A 22,828-nucleotide genomic window follows, 5' to 3' on the forward strand; every position below is an offset into this window, starting at 1 on the left:
GCTTTCAACCAATTCCTAGGCGAATGCATCTCCTTTCAAGTAAGAGTCTGTTTCAAAAAGTACTGAAAATTGTCCCTCATAAATGGTAGCTAGCTATTTGGTCAAAAAAAAAAAAAACTGTCAAGTAACATAAATTTTCTCCATCACAAAACATATACACACATTCACTATTTCTCTTATGAAATGAATTTACAGTAGGAAAAAAAAAGATAATTGGCTGGAAAAGATAATCCAGGTCTTTGCCCTATCTTAAACTTTCAAGGAGCTTAATTAAAATTGGCTGAAGCAGCGTGAAATTGTCACCATCTTTGAAGATATTAAGGTCAACAATTCTAGAATGAGACTCATCTGAAAAATAATGTAGAGTCATTATTTATCAGTTATTATTTTCTGAGGGAACAACAGGGAAAATATAATTGGACTAGAATTATAGATATGTAGACAAGAGAAAGATGTTACTAGAAGAATTTAGAGACATAGAAAATATTTCAAAATAAGTCCATTAATTAAATGAAGCCCCCTCCTCAGAACTCTTTTGGTAACTTCACTCCTCAGATAAGCAAAGACATCAAAGGTACAAATTCAATAAATTGGAATTAAAGATAATCTGAATGAGGACTGGGATTCTCTCATATTTAACACCATGTACTCAACACCTAGAAAACTGTCCAACAGAGGAGTTTCTCAGTAAGAAGTTCTGAATTTCAACAAGAGTAAACAATTTAAGGACAGAATGAAAAATCAACCATTATTAACAAAGGACAACCTCCTGCAATACTGAGTCGTTCCTGCAAAGAACTGGGAGTTCGACCAAGTTCACTGACTCCATGCCCCTTCTAGATCTTGTCCAATAACTTCTCCTCTTCCAACAAAAATCCATCCCAGGGAAGCCAAACTGGCCAATGCTACTTCCAACCCTTCAACCCATGCTCTGTTGACTATAACCAGGGTGCTCCTGCCACACCACTAGAGCCATCCTCTCCAATGATGCTCACGACTGTGCATTAACCAAAATTCAGTGGACATTTTCCAAACATTACTTTCTGAATCTATTCTTAGAAATGGTGCCCATTCTTTCTTCAAATTCTTTATTCTCTTAGCCTTTACAAACTGACCAGGCACCTTGCTTATTTTCACATATTTTTCTTGCTCTCCCTTTTCTGCCTCCTCTCCTAGACTACTCTTCACTGCCTACCACCCCTTAAGCATCTGTTTTCCTAGGTTCTGCCTTGCCACTCAGTTGTCACTCTGAACATTCTCCTAGGTCACCCTTATTTATTTATTTAGTTAGTTACTTATGTTTTGTAGGAACTCAAATATCTCTAAATTCCAGATTTCTGTATTCATATATTTGTTCATAAACAAATGCTGGGGATAACAATGTGAAAATAAGACAATATTTATCTGCAAAGGACCTAACAGTTATTGACTGAGAAAGCAAAATGGTAATTGCAATCCAGTGGGGGCAACTAGAAAGGTTTAGCAGAGTGCTAGAAAAGCACATTATTGAGCACATTAGGACAAGGAGGTATTACTAAGCCAAGGGAAAGAAGAGTCTTTAAGGCATGAGTAGAGTCTTACAGGTGAGAAAAAGAGTATGCCATTTAGATCGCGAACTTTAAGTCTGTGTAAAGCTGCTGAATTCCATGGAGAGAGGGAAAGCATTGAAAAAAAAAATTGGGAGATTAACTGAGTAGATATGAACTTAGTTGAATGAAAGAGAAAAATGGTAGGTAAAATCAGAAAATGGAGGAGGAGAAGATAAGACACAAAGGCTGGTGGGGAAAGGAGAGAGACAGCCTTATCCTTTATTTATCATAGACTCTGCCAGGTTGTATTAGATAGAAGTGAAGAGGTAAATGATGTGATGCTTTAAAAAATATGCCTTGCCCTTACTGTTGATAAACTACTGCAAAATCTGCCTTACTTTCCTGAAATCTTCATGGCATTCAACAGGAACCTAAGAGTTATAAAAGAAAGAATTTCTATTCATAAGGACATGTTCTTAATATTTTTATTGAATTACTTCAATAAGTATTTTTATGTATCAATCTAGGCACAAAGAAATATTCAATATTTAGAATATAGCAGTGAGCAAGAGTATAAAGTTCCTTCCCTCAGGGATCTTGCATTCTGGCATGCACCAGATGGGCATGTTCTCTGGAGGGAGAACAAAGTTGTTTACGATAGATTTGGGCAAACCTACTTCCTATCTGAGCTAAATCTGGGACTAGAAGCACAGCTGGAGCTGTACATTCTGATAAATAGTTTCCCACATCACCTATCCTTGTGTAGCTTTCGGGCGTGATTTCAAATGCAGTTATCTGCATTATTCTCAGAAGTATCTCCATGCACAAACAAGCTCCTCCCGCTCCATTTTGCGTAGCATTTATGCAAATTTCTTCTACGTTCTTCCCACTGAACAGAGAGGCTAGTTGCACCCACACCAAGCATCTTGGAGAAACTCTTGATACTAATTTTGCTTTCCAATTAAGTGGCTCTGCAGGAATCCTCAGAAACCCATCTTCAGATACAAATCTCTGTGATCAGCTGTTCTATTTGTTAGGTAAATATTGAGGACTAAACATACTTCTTCTCAGCTAACATTCTGAACAGTCTATAAAGCACAATTAACTCCCAAAGACAAAGAAGGAAACAGGGTTGGAGATACTAAGAACTTGCCCCAGGCACAGAGCTAGGCAACAGAGAAATGGGGACTGGAATACAAGTTTGATGAACATCCTCTAGTAGAATAAAGCAGTGGCCAATTTCACATCATTATACTGTTTCTTCTTGTTTATATAATTGCAGATTTTCATATTTCTGCTATCCCTGCCACCATGACCTAAATGTCATTTGGTCTACTAAGTATATTTCTAGGTGTTCCCCCCCCACCCCCATCTCTCTCACTTGGCTCCTGAGAAATGCCATGAATGTGCTATTAGATCTATTGAAAACACGATTCCTTGAGATTAGCAAGGGATTTGTTCATCCATTATCTTCTTCGCCCCTTATTTGTCCTCCATGGTATCATTATCCCTCTTACCCCCGACTGCTTAGAACTCAAAAGCAAATTGCTTCACTCACAGGTTTAAGCCTAAGCTCCTTAGCTGGCATCTGAGGTCTTCATGGTCTGTTCCTGCACACCCCTCCTGCTTCACTGTCCTACAGAGCCTGAGCATACTGTTCCACCCAGTGAAACAGTGCTTATCTCCTGTTAAAACAGGCCTAGCTGCTCCACTAGCATCATCTTTTGGAACTACCCCCCAACCCCTAAACTTCCCAGTCTTTTTCTAGTACTCTTTTTTCCATGCTCTCTAGCCTATCCTGCTATCTCTGTCAGTGTTCACTGGAGTATTTCAAAATAGCCTGTTCATTTCATTTACTCTTCTTTTCCTTCTAGATTCTGAATCATCTCTGTATCCTCAATGCTATGTGCATGCCTGTACTTCCATTTAAGAGCACAATAAATACTGATGAGTCATAAGGAAGAGTTCCCACAGCAGGATGGGAGTGACTAGGAAGACCCAAGGGACATTGATAGAGTCCAGACTATACTCCATAAACAAATTCACCCAGGTAGTCTGTTGAAGTTATCATGATGTTAGTCAGGGACCTACCACTGTTTGCATCTTATCTCCTGGTCTGGTTACCCTAACTTCTGGGCATTTGTATTCACTTATCTATTAGTAGATATTTTGCTAGCAATGGGGAAAGAGAGAGAGAGAGAGAGAGAGAGAAGGCTAGGTGAAACGGAGAAACACATAAAATGAACATACAACATGATGTGATAAATGGTGTCATAGAGACAGACACATAAGGGAATAGAAAGAAAAAGACTCATATGGACAGGGTGGAAATACCTCATGGAAGTGAATTCTGAGGTGCCAGAAAAATGATTAAGAGTTGGCCAAGGCAACTGAAATGAGTTATTCTGGCCAAATTTACCAAAAACCAAGCAACACTTTTGTTTGATTTTCTTCCTAAATGACAGAATTTCACAAACTTGAGTCTATATACGAATAGAACCTTGCCCTCAGGTAAAGTTGGGCAGTCTATCTCAATAGGCAATTGATTTAACAAATCAAGTTCTATTTTCTTCTCACAAATCACAAGTTTCATTAGAATAGAAGACACAGAAACAACCCCACATAAATACAGTTATCTTGTACTAGACAAAGGTGTTGAAAACACACATAGCCTCTTCAACAAATGATGCTAGGGTTTATTTATTTATTTATTTTTTATGCTGGTGCTGGGGATTGAACCCAGGGCCTTGTATGCAAGACAAGCACTCTACCAACTGAGCTATATCTCCAGCCCCAACAAATGGTGCTAGGAAAACTGGAAATCTATTTGCAGCAAAATGAAATTAAACCACTATCTCTCACCTTGCACAAAACTCAACTCGAAGTGGAACAAGGACCTACGAATTAGACCAGAGACCCTGTACCTAACAGAAGAAAAACTAGGCCCAAATCTTCATCATGTCAGATTAGGTCTTGACTTCCTTAACCAAACTCTAAATGCACAAGAAATAAAGAATATATCCATATTAATTTCTTCCAGGTTGGAATCATGTGTTCTGTATGAGAAGCTCTGGATCCAAGCTAAATTTCCTTACTGATATAAGGTTAAAGCTTTGAAAGGATTATTTATAACCATTTATTCACCTTCCACGGCACATCCACAAAATAAAAGAAGTCTAAAATGTCCACAAAAGGAACTGAACAAAAGCAGTAGGAAAAACAAATTCACCCAGGAAGCTTGACTAAGTTGCCTTGAATATATTTTTAAGGCTGATTGTCCTTGTGATCAGATAGAGAAGTCAGCAGAGTTAAAAATAAAAATCAATCTTGCTTCTATAAGCACTGAAAATTTTTTTCTCACAGAGTATATTTCCCTAACTGATTCTTTGGGGTATCCTTAGGTTTTCTTTGACACTTCCAGTTCTCATTTATTCCAAAGGAAATTCTGAGCATGAAGTACTTTCATCTTTCCTGTGCTTTGGTGAAAACAGTAGCATTTCCTAGCTTAGGGACAGAAAACAATAGGTTTTCTTAGTATCCAGATAGAGATGATTTCTTTCAAAGGATCCTTGAAAAATGAAGACCATTTTATCTGCTTCTGCTTGTCAGCCAGTATATCTATCCATCCTTACGAATATTATCACAGTGCAGGACTCTTCACAAAAACGTGAAAACTCATAGTTAAGGAATTCTAATCTCATGTTCTGCCCTTATCTAAAAATTGCATTAAAATTGCTTTAAGGTAAAAGTAAAATAGTTATAGTTAAAATCCTTCAAGGGCAAATGAATTAGTCTGAATTCAAATAAGTACAGTCGAGGTGAATTAAATATGACTACATGCATAAATGTATATACAGCTGTATTTCACTCTTGGTAATGTAATGGTGGAAAGGTTTAATAGAATTATAGTACTTTTCAAATAAAAAAGAGATGTTGCTCTCAAAGTGCCACTACAACTTCATCTGATCTTGTCTCACGTGAAATTTATGAACCTTGGCTACACTGATAAATATGCTGGAGAGGTCTCCAACAGAGTCAGCATCTGTACCCTTCAAATAGCCTGGAAATTTTTTGGATACAACACACAGTAGACTAGATACTGGAATAAATTCAGTAAAATAATAATGTCCAAAAAAATGTCACCATATATTACAATTAATAGGATTTCCAATTCAACTATCTTTATGATTTTATGCTGAGCATAGTGGGAACTAGGACCTGGTTAGCTTCATGAGGGAGGCAGGCAAACAATCCACAATATAATACAAAAATGGAATACAAGAGGCTGTTCACTATTCTAAAGAAGAAGGTCATTAATTCCAGCTGAAGCTGTAACTGAAGGCATCCTGCAAGAAGATAAGTTTGAGATGGGTACTAAATAATCAGACTCTTTTAGCAAATAGCAAAGGAGATGAAGTATGTCCTAGATGAAAGCTGAGTTAAAAGACATTGAGGGGAAAACCAAAAAAAGGAGCATACAGATTCTGCTTGCAGATTGGTTTCATGGCCCTGTTTCTCTTGAACTCAAACTTCCAATTTCTCCTTTCCCTTTTAAGATTTTCACACATGCTATCCCCGCTGCTAGAAAATAACCTCCCTCCATTTCAAGTTTACCTCCTATCCCCTTCTTTCTCTCAATTCCTCTTTTAGATCTCAGTTGAAAGGTCATTGCTTAAAGCATTCATTCCTGAAACCTTCATCTATTCCAGATTAAGAGGGACTCCCTTCCTGCACACCTACCTAGCACCTCGCAGCTTCCCCCACAGAATTTGCCTCATGTATTTTTACAATGTATTAGTGAAAAGTGTATTTTATATTTATCATAACCCACAGACAAAAATGTTCCTGCCAGGCCATGATCTTATCTATTGTTATGACACCAATATTTGACTCTGTCCTTGATACTTTGTAGGCAAGCAGTATTTATCAACTACATTTAAATATCTACCAGTTCCTTTAGTTTTACTTTGTGAGATTTTGGCACTCAAATATAACTTATGTTTTTATAAATAGGAGATACTTTCTATACTTCGTATACAGGAAAGAAGTCTCCAGAACTGTTCAGCATTTTAAGATAATTCAGATTCTAGTTTCTATATTCCTTTTTTTTTTTTTTTCCTTCCATGGGATAATTACTTCTCATGTAAAGCAAAATTCGCAACACTAAAAATTCTGTGTTCAGGGCTGGGGATGTGGCTCAAGCAGTAGCGCGCTTGCCTGGCATGCATGGGGAGCTGGGTTCGATCCTCAGCACCACATAAAAATAAAATAAAGATGTTGTGTCCACCGAAAACTAAAAAATAAATGTTAAAAAATTCTCTCTCTCTCTCTCTCTTTAAAAAAAAAGTTCTGTGTTCACATTCAGAAAACAGAAATAAATTGTATGCATTTGGCTAGTTGTAAATTCACCAAAATACAGATTATCTTAAGCTAAAAAAAAAAAAAGGTACAACAAAACAAAACAAAAACAACAACCAGTTGGTAAAAGACAAAGTAGAAAAAATATTGAACTGATGTGAAACCAGAAATTTTCTGATTAATTAAAAAATAAATTTTATCACATAACTCTATGAGCTTCAGCTATAATAAAAAATTTAATAACAAAGGCATTATTTATAACCTAATTAATATTCTCACATACCCATTCACTTGCTCTCTAATTTTAGCCTGTACTCTCATTGATTTAATATGATTTTTCCATAAATACTTATCGATAGAACATGACATTTTTCTATTTCAAACCTGGATACACTGTTTGCTATCCAGTCAAGGAATGGGAAACAGTATTTTTGTGTTGAGGACATTGAGGGAGATCAGAATGTAAGCCTGGTGTCTGGGACAGGATGTAAGAGCTGGAGTCCCTTGTGCCTTCCTGCTGTTTGATAGCTACAGGTGAAGATGTGAAACGGCAGTGAGGCCCTGCCATCCCTCATATCCATCCCATGTCAGGGGTGCATACTCACTAACATTTTATTTTTTCTGCAGAGACAGAGAGAAGTGATAGGTCTCAAAGAGATGCTATCATGGGAATAGTTAAAACACATGTTTTTGGCAGACATTTCTCAGTTGTGAAAATTGTCCAGAATATATGGCTCTGAGGTTGGTACCTGTGTGTAGTATTTCTATTTATACAGAAAATGCGCTTAGCTTTTCAAATCTCTTTTTTTAATGTGCCATTCTTTATCCACAAAGGCACACCTCAAGAGAACATTTATTTTGAATAATTGTCTTGTTTTCTTCCTACAGAGATGATGAATTTCATTTAGATACCGCGAATTGTGGGCTCTAAAAAAAAAATCAGTATGAAGCTAACATTTCACAAAAATAAAATATCACAGCAGCCAATATATAATGTGTATCCTTCTGAGTTTCATTATTTCCCATTTATTTTATACTGAAAATACTGCATTTAAAAATAATAACCTAGGCCTCTGAAACTGCAAGGACTATTTTGATACAGGAACTGTTCACATTTATAGTTTTATCTCATTAGTCACCACGTAGTAGTGCTTTTTGCCAATAAAAAGGATGCATTAAAATGAAAGGGTTAGGTAATGATAAATCACCTTTAAGTAGGCAGAGGAAAATGAGGCTGATAGAAACTATGCCTGATGGCCACAGGGAATAAAAAGGAAAGTCATAGGTAGAAAAGAGAATAGAGATGGGTGAGGATAGTGAAGGGAGGGGATAATTGTAAATTTGTCTGAATATCAGAGCTAAAAATTATGCATGCTGCTTCTCTTAAACAGGTGAGAAATCAATCAAGAACATTACCTACTTAGGAGATTGAGGCAGGAGAATTGCAACAGTCTAAGGCCAACCTGGACAGTATAAATACCCTGTCACAAAGGAAGATAAAAAGGGCTGGAGGTGGAGTTCAGTGGTAGAGCATTTCCCTTGCATGTGTGAGGGCCTGAGTTCAATTTCAGTACCTAATAATAACAATAATAGTAATAATAATAAATAAAATAAAAAATATTATCTGACTTGGGCCAGGAAGGAGGTTATGTTTTAGAATATCTGTGAGACATTTCTGTAGCTCAGTCTCACTCATAGGAGAAACAGCCAGGTATCTTCAGGCACCCAGAAACAGGGCCATCATGCATGTGACAAAGGTTCCCAGATCATGTCTCAGTGGATTTCCACAGGAGATGGGAGGATACTGGTTAGACCAGTCAGCTGGCTGTGGCTTGCTTTACTACCTCCTTGTGAAAACTTCAGCCATTTTTAAGATTATTTGTAACTTATGCATGTAGTAGAAGTAATAGCATTAACTCAATAAAACTTTTCCAACAGCTTTTCTGTTGTTCTTACAATAATCCCCAAATATCCTGCAATGGTCTACCACCTTATAGAATCTGGCTCTGCATGTCTCTCTCAGTGTGTACTAGAATCACACTGACTTTCTTTGTCTCCGCCAACAGGACAGCTTGTCTGTACGACATCAATTTACTGTTTTTGTCAAGATCTTCCCCCATATTTTGACAAGGCTGCCTCCTTGTAAGTCAGGATAATGTTTAAGTCATTACTCACTACCCCCTCTGGACTATCAAACTCATAACGCATCAACTTGCTTTCTATTTTCTTCAATGTACTTTCACTGTCTGAAAAACTTTGTTTATAGATGTATTTTTTTGTTCATTTTCTGTCTTTCCCATTTCCACAAGAATGGAAACCTCAAGTAAACCGGACGAATGAATTACCAAGGGCAAAGAAGGACTATGGGCCATGGGTAATCTCTGACACCAAAACTGAGTAACAGAGAATTCACTTTCAGTGTAAAATGTTCACTCAATTCATTGAGATGGCCTCATTTAATATTAAAAAAAAAAGACATTAAAGAGAAACAAAAGTCTGTGCCTTAAATCCTGGTTTCATCACATATTTATCTGGGTAACCTAAGTTCCCTTTATATAATGGAAATAATATATAGATCTCATTAGTTTTTAAAACAATCCACATAACTTGCCTAGCAGTGTTACCGACACTTGATACATTCTCAAAATTTGGCATTTTGTATTATGGCCATCATTTTCTTTCCAGTAGAGAATTACTTCCATCTACTCTTCGCCATTCTAGGACAATCTCTATAACTAGAGTGGAGTCCATTGTCTCTGCTCATCCTTCTCCCTTCTCCTCACTCTTGGTGACAGTTTGCTGTTCCTCTGTGGGGTTGAACCCATTCAGAAATGGGCCTGTGACCTATTCTGAGCTAATGCATGCCTACCCTGGTCCTTGGCTAGAGCTGGTGGGCTTGGGAACATTTTCTCTTCTTCTGTGAATGTTACACTAGTTTGGAGTAACCATCCTTACCCAAGAGAGAGAGTAAAAGGAGGCCCAAAGATGAAGTCCACACAGAGTAAAGGAATACTAGCAGATAGAAAGCTAAACAGTCTCTTGAGGAACTCATAATGTCCGATCACACTGTCCCTGTAGCAGCCACAGGCCCTGGACATCTCTGATATGTTAGCCCATACATTAATTTCCTTAGGCCTATTTGAGTTTGGTTTCTGAAATTCATAAAAATCTAAAAAATGCCTTCTAATCAAGCACTAGTTTGATGTAAGATTAAGGAGAAAGAGGCTTTTTCTGGCATCCAATTTGCAAATAAATTAATGTCCAGTATGAAATGATTTCCAGTGTAAATGTGAAAAAGGCACTAGGGTTATGAGGAAACAGAAACCTCAGGACTACTTCTCAAAGGGCACAGTAAATGCCCCTTAAAATGGTTATGTTGGCTTGAGACTCTGTAAATCAAGAACAAATTGCCCATGAGCAATTTAGGACTATTTGTGCTTACAGAGTAACAGGAAAAAATTAAGGAAGAAATTAGCACCTTATTCAAGAAACAAGCAGGAAGAGAAGGTACTATTGGAAGGAGGAAGATAATTACCTTTCTCTGCAAAATAAATCTAACGTGCAGCAAGCAGGATGCAGAGCAGGCAATTACTGACAAGGGCATCTAATTTGTACTGAGTTCATACTTCTCAAAATGCTTTCTCAAGGAAAGATACACTAAAATGTTTTCTGAGGAGAATATGATAGCATGTAACTAATACATGTGCCATTTTCTAATAAACATCAGGAATCCAGTTTAGGTGATCATATATAATAATTCTATAAGACCCCACAGGGCTGAGAATGGTAAGCCACACCTCCACTCTTTTCTGCTAGTTATGCTTAAATACTTTAATGCAATGAAGCACATTTGTGGAGAGCATCTTATGCAAAACCCTTTGATAAATACAAAGGGGGACACGGAGATCAATTCATTCCTCATCTCAAAGAGCTTTCACTAGATAGAGAGGATGAGAATTCTGTACACATAATTCTATTATTGAGGAGGAGAAGTAATGGATTCTGCAGTAATCATAAAGTAAAGAGACAGGGTGGAAAAATGATACGATATTCATTTCGGCCTGAGATCATGGTTCTGAAATTGAAATGTACAAAAGAATTGCAGGGAAGGCTTTGTTATAACCCAGGCTGCTGGACCCATCCCAGAGTTTCCAGCAAGTCTGCAGGTGGTCTTGGAACCATCCTTTCAGAACTCTAGATTAGGCACCATTTTGGGGGAGCTTCTAAAACATTCTAGTGCCCAGGCTGCACTGGAGCTCCAAAATAAAAGAAAGATAGTTTATAAAGGAGAGTCAACTTTCTCCCAGAGTGGGATATTGAAACTTCAGATTCGCTTTCTTGCTGTGAGAAGAGTCAGTACATTGTATACCTTTAAAAAATAGTGATCTAGACAAGGTGATAATGCAGGGGCAGTCTAAGAGACATTTCAGACTCATCAGGATCTTGAACTACATTTTAAAAGGAGGTAAAAATGATCGTAGGGATCCGAGACTGAGAACTTCAGAAAATGATATTTTATCGATGAACCAGAGAGCGGAGGAGAAGGGCCATGTTTGTGAGACCAGGTAATTAGGCAAAGCAATCCTAGAGGAAAAAGCCAACCCATTGTCTTAACCACCTGAACATATACCACCTCCACGTTTTATGAATTATATTCACAGTGGGGCCCCATCATAGACAAAAACCAAAAAATACCACAACAGTACTTTTGAGTAGAGCATTTTTTCCCTTTATAAATAAAAAGCCTAGGACTAGGGATGTACTTCAGTGATACAGTACTTGTTTAGTATGCATAAGGTCCTGGGTTTGATCCCTAGTGGCACAAAAGTAAACAAACAATAAAAAGCTTAAATTTTTCAAGCAATTTTAAAAAGATACATATGCCAATATTGTTGAAAATTAAAGCTACTGAATTACAATAAACTTCCCTCCACTGATGGTGGTTAATTTTTGCAGCCATTTATCATTGTACCTTAACAATATTTTAGGGAAAAGCTTAACATACAAGCATTAACATATCTATTTGTAAGAAGATAGTTTTCCAAATACCAAGCACATGCCCTGTCATATTTTCCACGTAGAAGATATTCTCCCCTTGAGAAGGCACCAGCTGCTCCATGTACATGAAGGAACCTATGTTACCCTTAATCCCCTGAGTCTCCTTGGGGACACCACTATAACATGTCAACGTCCCCCTCTCCCCTGGAAATGGCCTATGATGTGATGCATTTATTCTCTTCTCTTTATCTTTTTCAAAGTTGAAACATTAATATGAAAATTTTAAGAACACTCTCCTTTATCATTTTTATTAGGAATAAGATTAGCCATTAGAATAGATGAAATCATAAACATTATAAGAGGACTTCATATCAAAGTAAAAATAATAAATAATCTAATATAATGGAAATGTCCCAAACCTTATTGATGTGTTCAAAATAGAGACATTGAAAAACAAAAATGACGCCAACCTGGGCAGTTACATACCTGAGTTTCTGGTTGTACTGCTTGACCTTTTCCAAGGAGGCTGCATTTATCTGGGCTTGAAATTCTTCCACAGAAACATTGTCTCTATAATAATATCCTTCCAGGCTCTCCAGTGCTGTGTAGACAAGTTATGTGTACTTTTATATGCAAATTCATAACTCAATTTGTCCACATTTAGTCAAATTTTATTATTAGTAAATGTGCGAGATAGCGCCAAATAGGAACATACATGCAAGACACTGAATACATACATGCAAGTAGCTTGAAAGAGAATCAAAACTGTTTTTCTGCTCTCAAAATAAACACCAAACATTTGGTGATTTTTCTGTTAAGTAGGCAAAGGAAATTTCTAGTTTGAACTGTCATCTATTTTTAAAACATTTTGTATGCATTGTGGAAGACTAGAATATGCCACCCCAAAATATGCCTCTTTGGCATAAGGATTATTTTGAGCTGGTTATTTTGAAAAACTGCAAACACTGGAGAAACTCTGAAAACAAAAGAAGTTATCTTTTGTAGAGAAATTTGCATCTGTAAAGGAAATCTGCATTTGTAAGTGTCTCCTCCCCACCAGGAAGACAGGTGACTGAATCAAGGGACTTGGATCACTTGCTCTTACAAGTTACCTCCCAGTGACTGAATACTTCCCCACCCTTCTTTCTTTATTTCAATGGAAAATACTACAGTGGGCTCTCTCATCCACAGGGTGTACCTTCCAAGACACCAGCCACCCTGTGGACTGCTGAAACCACAGACAGCCAGGATCCTGTATATCTTGTGTTTCTTCCTCTACATTATCACACAAATGTAATGCCTTTTCCATCTTAACTAAGAACTCTAACTTTTGCAGTTTGTGTTGTGACAGTAAAACTAACTTAATTTCCTTTTTCTTCTTCACTATTTCATGGGTAGAGGATCTACTCTGCCTGAAAATGCTAATTAAGAGTTTCCACCTTCTACCTTTTCAAATAAAGGAGGCACTTTAGGGCTTCTTGACATATTCTTGGACATAAGCACTGTGGTACTGCAACAGTCAATGATATGATAACTGGGACCACCAACTAATGGGCAGGTGGGGGAAAGAAGCCTGGACACTGGACAAGAGGACAGCTCATGTCCTGAGTGGGATACAACACACCACACTGCCCAGGATGGCAGGCATTCTAAAACACAGATTGCTCATTGCCCGAATTTTCCAATTTAATATTTTCAGACCATGGTAGACAGTGGGTAGCTGAAACTACTTGAGAGTACAGCTAAGGGGGACCACGGAATGCAAACCTGCCTAAGTTCAAAGCCACCTCCTGGAAATTCACTCACTTCTCCATGGGTGTCTCCTACATATGCAAGACCACGTTATTAAACTTCTGTTTTTCTCTTGTGAATATGTTTTTTGTCATAGGTGTTCATCCTAACTGAGAACTATGAAGAATAGAGAGGAAATTATTTTCCTCCCCTATCACAATTTTTGTGAAACTAAACTCGAGCTTCAAATATATAACTTATGAATATATACACACACATATGCACATATATTATGCATACACATTCAGAACAGATGAAGAGGCAGAACTGTATATGAACATATACCAGAATTTTAAAAGAGGAAATCATTACTATCCAATGATTTCCAATCTTATAGCCTCAATTAAATCAATCAATATTAGTGAAACAAATAAAAAGTCTAGATAAAGTAGAACCTTAGGAAACTACTTCTACTCAAACGCTTAATTTAGTTAAACACACATGTAACACTCCATTGATTTTTTTCATATTTTTTACTGTTGCATTATAGTCCTGTATAATTGTGGAATTTATTGCTGACATATCCTAATTGCCACATTCATATCAGCACAAAATATAATTTGGCAAGTGTCATTCCCCAGTATTCCCCCTTTCTCTCCTTTCCTCCTTCTCCTTGGTCTCTTTCCTCTATGGATCTGCCTTCCATTTTCACAAAACTCCCCACATGTTAAATGTCGTTTGGTTAACACAGATTTCCTTTCTTTGCTAACATTTTTTTAAATTAAGTATTTCTTTTCCCTTTAAACTCTACTTAGTGGTATTTAAAATTTCCGTAGAGAGCATGCATCACATGATAGGACTTGGAAATGCAAAATTTCCTATGGAAAGTTTGCCAGCATCAGGAACAATAATGGGTTCGACTTGGCAATGAAAACTGTTCTTCCTTGAACTACACTGCTTTTTTTTTTTTTTGAGCCTCAATTTTCAACAGACTATTTCAAAATTGATTAAAAAATTAAACTTTCCAAACTACTAAATGCAATAGTTCCTTACCTAAATACTGAGGTTTCTACAAATCGACAGAAGTTGCTATCACTATTTTTTTTTCCCGGCAAAAACAGGAAAGATACTGCTAATTTTAGCTATGCTATATTTTCTAAACTAGTTCCAGAACACTGAACAAACAAGGAAGTTATTCAAGAGTATTACTAAGTTTGAAATTTTAAGATGGTATAATTGGTTTATAACTGATTAAAGCATCTGTGGAAGGTTAAAGAGGAAGCATATTATTTCAGTATAGGAAATCAAATGTATAGGCTTGTTATGAAGAGCCCTGTGTTTACTTATTCCTTAGACTTAGGAGTAGTTAGAATAGCTGTAACTTAGCTTAGCCAACTTCCAGGTCCTGAATACTGACAGGAAGTAAAAAGAAGTGTCCCAGATGGAACAGCCTCAGATACATACAGAAAGTGAGCTAAGTTTTCACTCACTCAAAAAAACACAGGTGACAAGCTGCTTTCTCAGGAGGATTCCGTCTATCAATAGTCATACTTCAATGTGAGTTACTCTTACTAGTTGGGAAGCTAATGACGAGACCTCCGGCATTAAAGTAAAACCCCAATTTCTGTTCCTCAGTAGCTGTTCAACTTTGGCAAGTTAATCAGTATCTGAGATCTTTGGGTTTCTCAATTTTCATGTGGAAACTAAATAGTAGCTACTATTTATGGTTAATTGGAAAGAACATGATTAAATAATATTATTAAGAAAGCCTGTGACTATTCTTATTTATTAGATGCGTTTTATGTACTGGGCAACATGCCAAATACTTCTCAGGAATTATTTAATTCAATTTCCATGCGATATAGATTATGCATGAGTGTGCTTAGCTAAACAGAATGTTTTGGGAACCAAAGGTGCATGCAAGGACACTTGAATTTGTGACTTAAGACCAGAGAAACTGGAAGAAGAACACTGGGAAGGAGCAGTAGTTGAACTGTGTATCCATCTGAGCTAATTTTCACAAAGGTCTTGATGGTTCAACTTTGGCCAGGATGGTCAGCCCTGCTCCAAAAGCTTATAACAGTATAAGAGCAATTATATGCACATAATTGAATATAATTTTAATGAATGCTTTGGGATTCCCATAAATTCCTGTTTTCATCACATCTTTTGACAAGACTGTCAAATTAACAAGGCAATTAAAAATCACAATTACGTGAAATTTATAAAAAAGTAGAAAATGTGTCTTACCAATTTGCCAAGAGGTTTAGCAAGAATTTTTTGGTACATAATAGAGTTGTGGGGAAGGAACAAGAAAAGATGAGTTCTGTATTAAAAATTAAAATTTATATGGCACAGAATGTCGTTTGGTTAACACAGATTTCCTTTCTTTGCTAACATTTTTTTTAATTCAGTATTTTTCCCCTTTAAATTCTACTTAGTGGTATTTAAAATTTTTGTTTTTCTCTTGTGAATATGATTTTTTTTTGTTGTTTTTTAGTTTGGGTAAATAGAATGTTTATTTATTGTTATGTATTTTGAAGACAGACAACAGAATGATATTCTGCCAAATTAATTTCTATTCTCAATAACTGTAGGTTAAATATAAAATAATGTCATGGTAACCTCAAACCTTGGTGTCTCCTTAGCCTGCTTTTTTGGCATCCTTACTTTTCATTCATATAACATATTTCACAAAAGTAATTCGGACATATTTCATTGACTAAATACTTATTTAGCAGTATGAAGTTAAATTAGTATTTGAAATATAACAAGTGTTTTGTTTACATCTATCACTTTTGAATTAGAGGAGGGAACACATTCTATTAAACTTAGGTGTTAGCAAAAAAAAATCTAATAAATGTTAAGAGAATATTAGAAGTGAAATTGTTCAGAATAGAAAGTGATCTAAGTTTCCACTCACTCAAAAACCAGCTCAAGGTTTTTTTTTTCCTTCTTTCCACCAAAAACCAAAACAAACAAACAAAAGAATTAATCAAGAAAAACAGAGTCTCTGAAGAAATCCAAATGGACATCAAATATATTAAAAATGTTCAACATCTCTAGCAATTAGAGAAATGTAAATTAAAACCACACTGAGATTTCATCTCACTCTAGTCAGAATGTCAATTATCAAGAATAGAAGTAACAATAAATTTTGGCAAGGATGTGGGGGAAATGGTTCACTCATACTGGCTGGCGGGACTACAAATTGGTGCAACCACTCTGGAAAGCAGTATGAAGAGTCCTCGAAAAATTAGGAATGGAACCACCATTTGACCAAACTATCCCACTCCTTAGTTTATATCCAAAGGACTTAAAATCAGCATACTACAATGACACTTGCCACATCAATGTTTATAGCAGTTCAATTCACAATAGCTAAGCTATGGAACCAACCTAGGTGCCATTCAACAGATGAAATGGATGAAGAAATTGTGGTTTATGTAAAAATGGAGTATTACTCAGCTATAAAGAGGAAAGACTTTATGACATTTGCAAGAAACGAAGTGAAATTTATACATTAAAATGCAAACTCAACATTTAGAAATCCTGAAGACTATTATGCCAAGTGAAATAAGCCAGTCCCCCAAACCCAAAGATTAAATGTTTTTGCTGATATGTGGAAGCTAACCCACAATAAGGGGGGGAGAGAGAAAGAAGAGATATTCAGTACATTAGACAAAAGGGAATGAAAGGAAGGAAGAGGTGATAGGAAAAGGAAAGGCAGTGGAATGAATCTGAAATAATCTTTCTATGTACTTATATGAATACACCATAGTGTATCCCACCATCCTGTGCATCCATACTAATGGGGTCCTCAGTACAATAAGATATACTCCTTGCTTGTATTATTATATAAAAATGAATTCTACTGTCGTATATAACTGTAAAGAAACATTTAAAAAATGGAAAACAGTTTCAATAAACTAACACTTTTTTGTGATAGCTCAGTGACACCTTATTGGTTAAAAAAATGAGGTACAGCTGGGCATAGTGCACACACCTATAATCCCAGAGGCTTGGGAGGCTAAGGCAGGAGGTTAGCAAGTTCATAACCAGCCTTAAGCAATTTAGAGAGACCCTGTCTCAAAAGAAAAAAATAAAAGGGCTGGGGATGTGCTCAGTGGTTAAGTGCCCCCAGGTTCAATCCCTACAACTGAGGGGAAAAAAATAGAACAGAAGGAATAAAAAAAAAAAAATAGGTAGAAATGAGGCATCAAGGAAGGATAAGAAAATAAGATTTTGATTCAGAAGTTTTGATAGTTTTCCAGGCCTGTCATCCCCTAAGCTGTTACTCCCAAATTCCTGGGTGATCTGTAAGTCTATATATGCATTGTTAATTAACCTCCTAACAAATCAATTAAGTGAGGAAAGATATGATATCCTGAGGATCCTTTAATTTAGGAGTCTACCCAGCACTATCTGTTGATCAAATAATGGAGACTGCATCAGCCTGAGGATCCTGAGACTGACAAGACCACCGGAACCCTCCTTGAGATAACTGGACTAATGTCATTCCTACATACTTTCCCATACACACCTCTCATCAAGTTTCCTTTAAAAGAAGAGCCAGGGAACCTCAAAAGTGTGTTTCTCACTTGAGATGGCCTGAAAGCGTATCTTGCTATACCTACAAAGGTGTCTCTCTTGAGGCTATCTCTATTCTTCCTTGAATATGTGCCTACTTTCCCAAATAAAACTGGCTATGCCTCAGATTGGCAAGTACTGAAATTCTTTTCTGTCAAGAGCCTCACTGATCTTGATATGAGTTCCTTCTTCTCCCCAGGAACTTCTTGGACCTTTCTCGGGAGACATCTCTTCTCCAACAATAGTAAGACACTATACCTTCACTGTTTCAATTCCCCAGATACGGTCACTGTTGGTCAAAATTCCTCCAAATTGGTCACAATTATTGTGAAGAAAGCAAATTTTGTTGATTGCATTCTGACCAACAGAGAAGTAGATTTATACATTAAAATGCAAACTCAACATTTAGAAATCTCAATCCTGAGAACTGTTACTTCATTTTAAAAAGGCTATTTATTGCTTCAATTATAAATGTTGCATAAAATCAAAACGGAAAACTAAAAGCTTAATTTTTTAATAAACTTTAAGAAGATGTTTGGCGGGGGGAAGGGATGAAGATAACTCACAAAATGACAATGTTTACAACAAAATGGTCCCTTCTGTTTACAAGAGAAAGCACTCAATAGCCTAGATAATTTTAATTATTCTCTGAACAAGAAAGACAACTTTTAAAAGGCAAGTGTTCAGGGAAGTAATTTCTGGTGGCAGCATTTTTTTCTCCTTTCATACAAGGTAAGAAGTCAAAATTGCTGGCAGAAGAAAAGCCAGAACTCCATGCCCCATTTAGTTTAAGGAAAACCACCATCCAGAGACCCAAGAACCAGATATTTAACAGCACTTTGCAGGAAAGACATAGCATACTTTAAGGACACTGTGTATTTTAAATTAAAGACCTCTTTATGACACCATGTCTCAAGAGGTAGAATTCCCGATTCCAGAAACCAAGGATGAAAACATGTGTAGAGGGTTGAACTGCATCCCTTAAAAGATATAAAAAAGTTGTAGCCTCAGGTACCTATAAATGTGACTTTATTTTGAAATATGGTCTTTGAAGGTGTCCTCAAATTAAACTGAGATTGTAATAGATTAGGGCAGGCCCCAAAACAATAACTGGTGCTCTTATAAAAAGAGAAAAAAATTTCTACAAAGACACAGAAACAGGTATACAGAGAGGTCATGTGAAGATGGAGGCGGAGATTGTAATTATACTGTCACAAACCAAGGACTGCTGGCAGCCACCAGAAGCTAGAAGAGGGAGAGAAATCTTCTTCCCTAGAACCTTTGGAGGGAACATGATCTGACATCACCTTAATTTTTAGACTTAAAGCATTTCAGATTTTGGATAGAATAAATTTTGCTTTCAGCCACCCAGGTTGAAGTAGTTTGTTAGAGTGGCCCTGGAAAACTAATACAATAGCGATCCCAGTGACACTTGTGCTTTCCAACCCTGAAACTTTGGTTCTGTAGGTTTAAAGGTCCTGATACCCAAAGGAGATACTCCAGGGAGACAAAGCAGGGGTCCCATTTGAATGTAGGCTATCATTGCCACCTGGCCACTTGAAATTCTTCTGCCAGGGCACCAGCCATCAAGAAGGGCAATCCCCACTGTGGCAAGGCTAGAGGACCCTGATCATCACAGGGAGGTAGGGCTATTGTTATATGATGGGGAAGGAAGAATCCAGATAATCTACTGAGGACCTTCTCCTGCAATTCTTTTGCCTGAATATCATGGTAAATGGACAACTTCCTTGGCCTGAGAAGGGCACAGCAACCAGGAGATCAAGTTCCTTAGGGATGAAGGTTTTGGTCATGCCACATGTTAGCTAACAAGACCAGAAGAGGTTCAGGCTAAAAGTAAGGCTAATCTACATTAGAGCAGGCTCTGATCCAATGACTGGGTGTCTCCATAAGAAAAAATTTGATGATGTGGCCCTGTGAGAAGAGGGAAGAATCTATTGAGGTCAAAGATCAGATGCAGCAACAAGGGCTATGGCTTGTCCTAGTAAATTATCCCTAAATTATCTCCTAAATTATCCCTATCCCAGGAAGGGAGGCCCATTTGAATCCTGAAGGAGCCTCTACCGGAAAGACAAGAATCTGACAGGTGCAAGGCATGGAGTCAGACCAAGAACTGCCGCCTCAGATCTCCATTCAGAAAAACAGGCTTAGTGCCCAGCTGTGGTCGGGGAGAAGACATTTCTCAGCTGCTCATTCTGCAGAGCCTCTTAGCCTTTGCTGAAGAAAATTGTTCCATTCAAGGTCACTCCTCCTAGGGCCAGCCTGCATCCTCGTGGACCTAGAATATAAGAATCTTTTACAATGCCCCAACCCTCCTTGCCTCAGCTCCCCAGAATCTAGATAAGTTAAACAAAGATTAACTGCATAATTGCATAGTTTTTCCTATCCACACAGACCCTTGGTTTCTCATCCTGGTGAACTCCAGAATTGCATAAAAAGCTGCTAAAATACCCTGATATTTGCGTCCCACCTCCTAGCTATTCTGTCTTAATTCATTTAGGGTGGCGCTGAGTATGGGTATTTTCTAAAACCTTTCCAAGATGATTAAAGTGCAGCTAGTGTCAAGAAAAACTGACAGACAGACGGCGGGGCGCACCGAGAATCGGCCAGCAAGCAGAGAGAAACGGCGCTGCGGATTCTGTGGAGTCCTGCTGGCTGTGCCCTCACTGAGCTCCGGGCTGAGTTCGGGGTTTGAGACGGGGGAAGGAAGCGGTCCAGTTCTATCCGCCACACCAGACAGTCCACCAAGGAAGCCAGCGGCCACCATCTTGGAGAGCTGACAGTTTCCGACAGATTGCAACAATAAAACAGGTGTGTGTTACTCAGCCCATCTCCCATACAGTGGGGAATTCGCATAAAATCTCTCCCCGGCTTTCCTGGGGAGGGATTATCAGAAAGAGCCTGAATAGAGACATGGGGAAAAGTAAAGACACCTGACCTCCAACTCCCCCTCCCATCAGCGGCTTAAACGAAACCTGTCTTGCCAGCTCCGGGGGAGGGGCAAGTGGAAGAAATCAAAACAATAGGGTGCCGGTTCCCAATAGCCACCCTCCACACCCAGCAAACTGCAGGCCCAGAGTACACTTTGAACTGCCGAGAGGCATCACACTGGGGAAGGCCTGGTTAGCAGGAGAAGCCAGGGGTTCAGAGGCCAGGAATAAACCTAAGCTAACAGGTTTTTGAGAGGGGCAGGGAGCGGCCTCAAACGGACTGTATCCTACAGCCAGAGGGCAAAATCTTGGCCCGGAAGGCACAGCACCACCTACTGGAAGCAAAGAAAATAGAAGCCTAACAGTGCCCCCCTCCCTTTTTTTTCTATTTTCTCATTTTTTTAATTCTTTAATTTTTTAATTTTAAATTTTGTTTGTTTGTTAATTATTTTTTTCTTCAATTGTAATTTTTATTTTACTGCATTTTATTATTATTTTTTATCATTTCTTTCATTTCTATTCTTTTCTCTTTCTTTCTTCTCTCCCTCTCTCTTTCTTGGTTTGCGTCCTTACCTTTTCCCCATCTTTCCTCTTAAGCATGAACACCCAGATTACATATAACTTACTAAATGCAAATAGATGAATACTACGAATAGGTCTATAGTCCGCCTAAGCCCTTAACTACCCCCAAGTACTCCTGTCTATTCTCTTGTTAATATCCGCCTGCATTTGAGCAACCTCCCAAAGAAGGTAACATATACTAACCTCCATACCATCAAATTGCCTGACCTTAACATAAAATCCTAAGTCCAAACCTCAGTTCTCTATATGCCATCAAAATCTGAAGGCCTTTAATGAAACTAATGAATTTACCTTAAATCACAATTAAATCCAACATCTCTAAACATTGTCTCCTAACACAAAGGAGAGATAGTGGAACTATAAAAACCAAAACAAATTTAAAGGAGAAAACAGAAACACAGCAGTCAAACAGAGTTGGAAAGTAACTTGAGCACCATGAAAAAACAAGGGAAAAAAAGGAGTACAAACAATGCAGGACAAAATAAATACACAGGAGAACCTAGAGACATCAGAAAAATGGACAGAGAAAGAACTCAAGGCATACCTAACTCAGATGGAACGGAATCTTAGAGAAGACTTTAGACAGCAAGTTCAAACAATGAAAGTATATTTTGAAAACGAATTAAATAAGCAAATTCAAATGGCAAAGAACGAGCTCTACCAGGAAATAGAGATTTAAAAAAAAATCAAACAGTAATCCCAGAAATGCAGGAAACCATAAACCAAATTAAAAACTCAAACGAGAATATTACAAATAGACTAGATCAAGTAGAAGCCAGAACATCAGATAATGAAGACAAAGTTTATCAACTAGAAAAGAATATAGTCAACACAGAAAGGATGCTTAAAAGACACGAGCAATCTATCCAAGAGATATGGGATGTCATAAAAAAACCAAACCTGAGAGTCACTGGGATAGAAGAAGGCACAGAGGTTCAAACCAAAGGAATGAACAATCTATTGAATGAAATAGTCCTAGAAAACTTCCCAGATATGAAAGATGGAATGGATTGCCAAATCCTGGAAGCCTACAGGACCCCAAACATTCAAAACCGTAATAGACCAATTCCAAGACACATAATTATGAATATA

At 37.5% G+C, this 22,828-nt stretch overlaps 1 protein-coding gene and 1 non-coding gene across 2 annotated transcripts in view; both read right to left on the reverse strand.

The window, feature by feature from the left end:
- Nucleotides 1-22,828, reverse strand: part of Prex2 (phosphatidylinositol-3,4,5-trisphosphate dependent Rac exchange factor 2) — a 271,955-nt gene that overhangs the window by 49,736 nt on the left and 199,391 nt on the right. Inside the window, exon 35 of the mRNA XM_015485816.2 lies at nucleotides 12,372-12,486. Within this exon, the coding sequence (XP_015341302.1) occupies nucleotides 12,372-12,486 (115 nt within the window). The remainder of the gene's footprint in view (nucleotides 1-12,371; nucleotides 12,487-22,828) is intronic.
- Nucleotides 4,248-4,321, reverse strand: Trnaa-ugc. The gene has a single exon. It is a non-coding gene; the product is annotated as a tRNA-Ala (tRNA).

Source organism: Marmota marmota, unplaced genomic scaffold, assembly GCF_001458135.2.
Source record: "Marmota marmota marmota unplaced genomic scaffold, marMar, whole genome shotgun sequence".
Classification (NCBI taxonomy): Eukaryota; Metazoa; Chordata; class Mammalia; order Rodentia; family Sciuridae; genus Marmota; species Marmota marmota.